This window comes from Limulus polyphemus, unplaced genomic scaffold (genome assembly GCF_000517525.1).
Source record: "Limulus polyphemus unplaced genomic scaffold, Limulus_polyphemus-2.1.2 Scaffold3799, whole genome shotgun sequence".
Lineage (NCBI taxonomy): Eukaryota > Metazoa > Arthropoda > Merostomata > Xiphosura > Limulidae > Limulus > Limulus polyphemus.
Window position 1 is genome coordinate 41,220 of NW_013669409.1, and position 8,112 is coordinate 49,331.

Below are 8,112 nucleotides of genomic sequence, written 5' to 3' on the forward strand. Positions count from 1 at the left end.
TGTGTGTGTGTGTGTGTGTGTGTGTGTGTGTGTGTGTGTGTGTGTGTGTGTTTTAATAAATGTATAAAATTTAAATTACCAACCAATTAAATGATCATCATATTTACTCTTTCCAAGAAAGTTTGTAAAATTAACTGAAAAACACTGATCAAAGCTATAAATAACTGTCAGCGACACATTCCACTTTGAGGTGCCATCTGACGGGCAAATTTAAGATTTTATTCAATAACCCACCAAGCCCAGTAACTGCTTAGGAACAGGGATTACACACACTCATACAGCGCTTCGATTTGATGCACCGAAAGTCCGGTTTTCTCTCTCTTTTATTATTTTATTTTTTTATTCCAACTTTATTTTTTGCCTGCTATCAACTTTTTACAAAAATAGATTCTGGTGGAAGTGGCCATGGTGGCGGTAGTGTTAGCTCTAATTATTATTAGCTTTTTTTTTTTTCAGGAGCCACTAAAATGACGGATGGTTTTGTGGTATGTCACCGACATTCTACCCCCCCTCCCCCCAATCTCCGAATGCATGCAGAGTCATCGAATGCTAATCGTTCTAATTGCATGCAGGGAGCTAAGCTTACTAATTCCTGTGTGCGTCTATAAAAAAAAATAAGTAAAAGAAAGATAGAACACTCATTTGTTAAGAAAAAAAAAGAAGAGGAATCTAAATGAATTCATCCATAACCAAATATAAACAACATTATTTAATAGTAACCAAATGTGATTACAGTAAAGCCAGAATAGGCTTTAGACATGCAAAACAAAAAAGAAAGCAAATTAAACTTAATTGCCGGTACACAAAATAAAATAAGGAAGTACAAGGTTTTCAGATCAATACGTCCATCAAACAAGTAGGTACATGTTCTTAACAAATAGGCTAACGTACGTACAAACACTTGTCCAAAAAAAAAACAAACACTGGTAGGACTTGTTAACAAAATTTAAAATAAGTTAAAATACCTTGGGGTAAAGGTAAAACTGAAAATGACTGACGTACCTTTGGTCATCCTTCATTAAAAAATATTCTAACGACGAGATCATAACCGGAAATGAATAAATTTAAAGGGTCTTAAGTGTTCTGGTTGCAAAATCAAAATATACCTTTGTGACCACACGAATTATACGTCAAGATTAAAACAACAAGTCACGACCTTAAAGGATGACCAAACAATATTATACGACGGCTAGGTAATTAAGAGAAAAAAAAAAATGAAAGAAGAATACTCTCGTAGCAGACACTTGCTAGACTCGAATGACGTATGTCATATACGACATACGTTTACAAAGTGTATAAAATTTACTTTGGCGTTTTGGAAATTTGGTGTAGACAGTTCTAATAAATACATGTCATGACTAGGATGTTTAGAAACAGGAACCACCAAACTTCTGGTGAGAAGAACTGTACTTCATTTAAAGTATTCATTGAAGGGTTCATTTACGACAGAGTCAGAAGTCCGGGAACCCTGCATCGTATCGTCCCTCACCCTCTGATCCCTGATTTTATGTCTTACACTTGCTGGTCTTGAACGACACTTGGAGAACCCTGTTCCCCAGGGTGTAACCATTCAGGCTCTGAATGGCGACCAGAGCCTCGTCGTAATTGGTCATCGTCACAAAGCCAAACCCTTTACACTTGTTGGTCTGCAGATCTCGAATGACCTTGACACTCTGTACTGCCCCAAAAGGGCCAAATAGCTGCCACAAGAGATTTTCCTCGGTGTCAGGAGCGAGGTTGTAGATGAACATACACCATCCAGAACCATTCAAAACGTTCCCAGCCAATAGAGAATTGGTTGCCAGCAAATCTCCTGCCAGAGGGGAATACCTGCAGAGATATAAAATGTCACCTTGAAACACACAGTCTTAATATCAAGAGATATAATCATAAACACAGATACCATCCTTATAGACACATACTTAAACATGCCGAATGTTAAAGTACTTTGTAACGTTTTGGGATCGTGAAAAACTTTTATATACGGCCAAAGTTTTGACATAGATCACTATTTGTAAACGATGCGGTAAAAGTTTTGACATAGATCACTATTTGTAAACGATGCGGTAAAAGTTTTGACATAGATAAGTTAACTAAGTAATGTCCATTCATAATACCCGTGTTTAGCTTAGTCATTTTTATCATTGTTTACAAATAGAAAAGGACTGCTCAATAAATACTGACCACGTAGAAAATTTTTATTTTAGCTTTAAAGTTGTGTTAAGCTTTGTAGACTCGGCTATTCCTAACATCAGCTCTAAATTGATAAGTTATGTTTAGAAATTTTGGTCCAGTATTAATAATGCATCGTTGTGTAAGGTAAGTAAATCTGAAAATAACATGTACAGATTATTAATATAATGATTTGAGAGAGTGAAGTTTAGAACGGGACATAATATATCAGTGTAGAAAACCCTTCTCAAAGTACATTTATTTGACTAAACTAAATCCCACAGAAAATGTATCTTTCCAGTATATTATTTAAAAATGGTGCCCTACAAGCATTACCTTAAAAAATCTGTATGGTATGACATGTTTATCAGGCTAATCGGTACGTAACAACAACGTGAAAACTATGGATAAATTGTATGTGCACGTGAGCGAGACGTTTGCAAAAATAATTTTTAATTCCTAAAATTTTCAAAAAGTTTCAAAATTTTCTTAATGTTTCTGAGTGTTCAAAATATTAACAATGCCTTACTTTTCCAATTATAAACTTTTTTTTTTTTTTGTAAAGGAAGCTGTATTGTTTGTTATTGTTGTGAACAAAATACAATTCATGGCACGTGGTTGAACGTGTCACGTTCTGTTTATTTTGGCGTTTCCTGTTCCTTAATTTTTTTCAGTTAATTTCTTGGTTTGAACGAAGGCTCCATCATTTCGATTAACGTGAAACGTCGAATGACAAGATATTTATTAAAAAATACGTTTATTAAATGTAATATATCAAATTACAACAATACAGAAACAAAGATATGGCACTTGTGACGAAAAGGCTTAATGCATTCACTGATTGGCCGCTCCCTCTGCTGTGAACTGCAGTTTCGCTCATTCAAGGCTCATCAGCACAGCTTGGGTCAGAAAACAAAATAATACAGTTAGGCCTAATATAATGGTGAAGTTTATATAATATTTATGGGATTTTTTGAGTCTGTTTTACTTCACCTTACAGTAACCTTAGATAAATTAAGTTAACTGTTAGAACATTGCGCCTAATTCATTACACGATATCGTACAGCGGACTAATTGTTTAATGATTATATGTATAGGAGATTTATTTTCCACAAATGTCGTAATTCACACTCCTAAATTAAATTAGGTTACTGTATGGTCATTTGAAAATACGGAAAGTTTTCAAACAATACTATATACGGTCACTTAAAATCCATCATTCATTACTGAAATCCAGGTTCCTTGTATTGAGGCCTGATCTGTATTTGGCTTAGATTTCTGCTTAGGCAGCTTTCATGGGATCCAATTGTGATTTATTTGTTGTTGTTGTTTTTTGGTTCCAAATGCTTGTATCTTCTTCTCCAGTCACATTAATACCATGGTAACCAAAAGTATCAAAACTCTGAAAGTTGTAGAAGCAAACAGAGCTGAAGAACAGCACATGCTTTACCAAAACCTTATGGTCAGTATAAGTGCAACGCAACTAAATGAGATTGAACACATACACAAAATACCCGATTAAGATTGGTAATTAAATGTGGTTCAGCAACCTCCATCAAGGCTCTATTAAACCTCACAAGTATTGTCAAGCCCTATTGCACCTCACAAGTATTGTAAAGCCCTATTACACCTCACAAGTATTGTAAAGCCCTATTACACCTTACAAGTATTGTAAAGCCCTATTACACCTTACAAGTATTGTAAAGCCCTATTACACCTTACAAGTATTGTAAAGCCCTATTACACCTTACAAGTATTGTAAAGCCCTATTACACCTTACAAGTATTGTAAAGCACCAACGGCGCTTACAAGCAAAATACTTCACTAGGGCCGTGAAGAATAAAAACCACGACTTCTATTTAGGGCATTCAAGCTCCCCACAAACACCAACCAAGCAGGTGGTTGCTTCAAAAAACAGTCATTGGCTGACAGGTACTATAGAGTCATTTCGGAGATAAATGGTCACCACAAGATATCAGAAGTTCCCACGTGAAAGAGACATGTGGTACTTTTGGGATCAGCCTGGACGGATAATACAGAGATTGAAACCACAAGATATCAGAAGTTCCCAGGTGAAAGAGACATGTGGTACCTTTGGGATCAGCCTAGACGGATAATACAGAGATTGGATAGAGGGTGAAGCAGAAAGGGCCTATTTAGAGTTTCTACAGTAAAGACAGCGAGAGATTTCGTTGGGCCTCCATCCTACCACGGAGTAACAACGTTCAGCATAAGGCTGACGAATGATTCAAGCAGCACAAGGATGGAGATGAAAGCCACTCTCCTCAGGTTGGTTAAAGCAATAAACTGAAAATAAATGTCAACTTACTACTTGCGACTGTATAAGATTCAGGATGATTGATCCCTGTATAGATGCCAGAAAGTAAAAAAACAGGGTAAGACCATCGCTTGGTTGAATGTGTTAGACCAGTGTTTCTCAACGTTGGCCATATGGCTCCCAAGGGGCCACACGGGAATGACGGAAAATTAGGGGGCCCACAGTAAATTGTGAGTGGGCTACTGAAACTTCACTGTCCCAATAAAATATTTGAAAGTTAACCGAAGGTTCTCTTCTCCCTGTATCCCCCACAGCTCAGAAGTCGAGTTACTAGACGCGACTAGTACTCGAGTAACAATCAAAATTCCGGATTGGGTGGTGGATCCATTTGGGATGAATGCGGTTGATGTTGACGTCACCTTGTAAGAATGTCTCATCGAACTGCAGAGTGATATAACAGCCCAAGCTAGATTCAAACGTGACAAACATTATTTCTGGATAAGTAGTGAAATAGCTAATAAGTTTCCACAGCTCTTGGAGAAGGCAAAGTTGTATTTTATCGCTTTTCCCACATCTTATCTGGTTTTAGTCGAGTGACTTATTTGCTATCAAAAATACGCAACCGTCTTGATGTTGTAAAGATAGGGGACCTTCGCTTATCACTGACCACACTGCAACCTGACATTCAAAAACCTTCAAGTGTTCATTAGGCCCAAGGATCACACTCAATAAAATGTCAATGATTAACAGAATATTTTTTTACTTGTATTAGTAAACAGTATGTTATAAACAAAATATTTTAAGAAAAATACAATATTGTAAAAATAATATTATTAATCAACAGTGTGGAAATAAAGTAACTTTTTCCTAAGTAACAGCGTCTACGAAGGGTGGGGCCACAGGGATAAATAAAACTCAAAAGGGAGCCACGAGCAAAAAAAAGTTGAGAAACACTGTGTTAGACCACCATGCTGGGATAAAGCTAAATGAGGAAGCCGGCAAGAGAAGGCCCTTTATCAAATCCAGCACAATGTTACTGGCAGGAAATGACCTTCTCTGTACTAGGAAGACGTAAATGGAACCATAGAAAGTCTTCATCAACATCCAGAAAGACTGCGATTGTTGGAAACAAAGTACCGTGTGATGTAGCCAAGAAAAGTAAAAGATGGGAAATCAATAGGACAGCATACAGCCACAAGGCCACTGGTAACATCAGTATAGGACAGCATACGGCCACTGGTAACATCAGTAAAGGACAGCATACGGCCACTGGTAACATCAGTAAAGGACAGCATACGGCCACTGGTAACATCAGTAAAGGACAGCATACGTTATTAAAATAAAAACGTTCGTAAAGATAAACAGAATTACAAGAATAATAGAAAACCTTCATAATACTGTGCAGAGTCAGCATTAATAACAGTGCGATTATTAGAATTTAGACGTTTTAACTGAGCACTAAGTGACAATCTTGGGGGTTAAGCCAATAGGCCTTGACACCTTATGTAGAAACCAACTGTTTCGCAAGATGTAGAAGAGTTCCTTCTGGCTGTATGCTGTCCTTTACTGATGTTACCAGTGGCTGTATGCTGTCCTTTACTGATGTTACCAGTGGCCGTATGCTGTCCTATACTGATGTTACCAATGGCCTTGTGGCCGTATGCTGTCCTTTACTAATGTTACCAGTGGCCTTGTGGCCGTATGCTGTCCTTTACTAATGTTACCAGTGGCCGTATGCTGTCCTATACTGATGTTACCAGTGGCCTTGTGGCTTCTGCTGGTATAATACTTGTCATTCCAATGTTACATGTGTATCAATATTTTCTAATCAAGTTACCGTGTACCATCACACATTCACTTCGTTGTAATTAGAAAAATATGTAGAGTTAGAGCATGCGTAAACCGTGTTAAGCCTATTATTTTAACTATTTTATTTGATGTACAAGAAAACGGACTTTGATTTTTTTCCGATTATTAAATGCCACTGCACAAATTTGACATTAACGTTTGATTCATTACACTATTTTAAAATTGTTATTATTCAACAATGTGCCTATAGATGGCGCTAAGAGAAGGCTGCTCAATAAATATTGATTACGAAGATGGAAACCAGATTAAGTGTTTATATATTTTTTTATTATTATTCATTTATCTATGTTATTTATATTAAAAAGGTCAGCTTTAATGTTCTTTATGATTAACAGATGCTATTGAAAGATTTACAAAATTTAAAATATGAAAAAAATTTAAGTTGAACTGAAAAACTATTACCTAGTAAATGAAAAAGTTCAGTCAAAAAAAAAACAACAAAAAAGTTGTTCCTGATCCAGCTAAACTGCACATAAATTTAGCATAAACACAACCACAAAAGAAATTTAAGTTAAACAGAAATTTAATTATATATTAAAGTAGATTGTTCAAACAACCAAACAAAAATCCATTCCTCATTCAGCCAAATTGTAGATAAATCTGACGTAATCACAATCAATAAACAAATTCAAGAAAATCAAAGAAAAAAAATCAAAATAAAAGGGAAACAAAGGTTCGATCTCCAAGCAAGGTCAAGTACCCTGTGTTCTAGGGTACGTCTGGCTCCATAGTATGTAATGAGATACGTCCCAACACCTTTAATTTTTAGCTTCTCCTTAAACCAATTTTTTTTTCTTCATTCAATGTTTTATTTAACAATAATGAATCTGTGTCTCTTGAATATAAAAAAAATATATATGTATGTGAATATAAATAATTAGCTTCTCAAAGCCAAACATAATTTGGAACGATTTACAAAATGAATCTTAAAAAGTGAATGTTTAAAAATAGGCGTCAAGAACTTGTCACTAGGAGCCGCTGGAATCGCGTACCTGGAGATCGGCGACAGGGGAATGTACCTGAAGCGGTTAGCTGGATGGTGGATGGGTCCAGGAAACGGGCGCTGAGGAGACAAGTATGCCGCCAGGGGTGCTAATGCCTTTGCATTGTTGCTTGGATTATTTGCAAATTTCACTGTGATTGGTTCACTACTGCCGTCGGGAATGGTGTTGTGTAGGTGTTTAATAGCTCTGTCGGCTTCTATTCGCTGGTCGAAACGCACAAATCCGACACCTTTAGACAATCCTGCAAAATTACCCACAATCGGCTTAACTATTAGAAGAAAAAAACAAAAATTAGCTATTCTGTTTTCAGTTAGAGAAGTTAACATTTAAAAAGTTATATGTAAAAAAAGTTTTAAAAACAACTAAAAAAAAATAATTTTGTTCATTATAAAATTAATTATAGAAGGCTTAACTTTGTATCTAATTCGATGTTTTTTACATAGTGTTACTACACATCTCGTACTTGTTAGCTAAGAACACGAATTACTTAAGTTCAAACGTATTAATAGGAGGAGGAGGGGGGGGGGGAAGTCCGGAAAATGCCGAGTGTTTTCGTCTTCTTGTTTCTTACAGTTCAAAATCGTCATCGTTTGTCGTGGGACAGTGCGTGTCTTTCTTAAGTTTAAATATGCGAATCTTTTATATTGCTAAACCTATCGTCATCGTTTGTCGTGGCACAATGCGTGTCTTTCTTAAGTTTAAATATGCACATCTTTTATATTGCTAAACCTATCGTCATCGTTTGTCGTGGCACAATGCGTGTCTTTCTTAAGTTTAAATATGCACATC

The 8,112-nt window shown here is 36.2% G+C and overlaps 1 protein-coding gene across 7 annotated transcripts in view; it reads right to left on the reverse strand.

The window, feature by feature from the left end:
- Nucleotides 1-334: 334 nt before the first annotated feature.
- LOC106470063 (ELAV-like protein 4) overlaps nucleotides 335-8,112 on the reverse strand; it is a 38,197-nt gene continuing 30,419 nt past the window's right edge. For 2 of the 7 annotated variants that reach the window (XM_022398606.1, XM_022398607.1), the window contains exons 5-6: nucleotides 7,312-7,564; nucleotides 335-1,830 (exon numbers count right to left, since the gene is read on the reverse strand). In XM_022398606.1, coding sequence (XP_022254314.1) covers nucleotides 1,506-1,830; nucleotides 7,312-7,564 — 578 coding nt within the window. In that variant the 3' untranslated portion in view covers nucleotides 335-1,505. Of the gene's footprint in view, nucleotides 1,831-7,311; nucleotides 7,592-8,112 lie in introns of all 7 variants that reach the window. The other 5 variants (XM_022398603.1, XM_022398604.1, XM_013930588.2 and 2 more) reach the window with 3 other exon arrangements.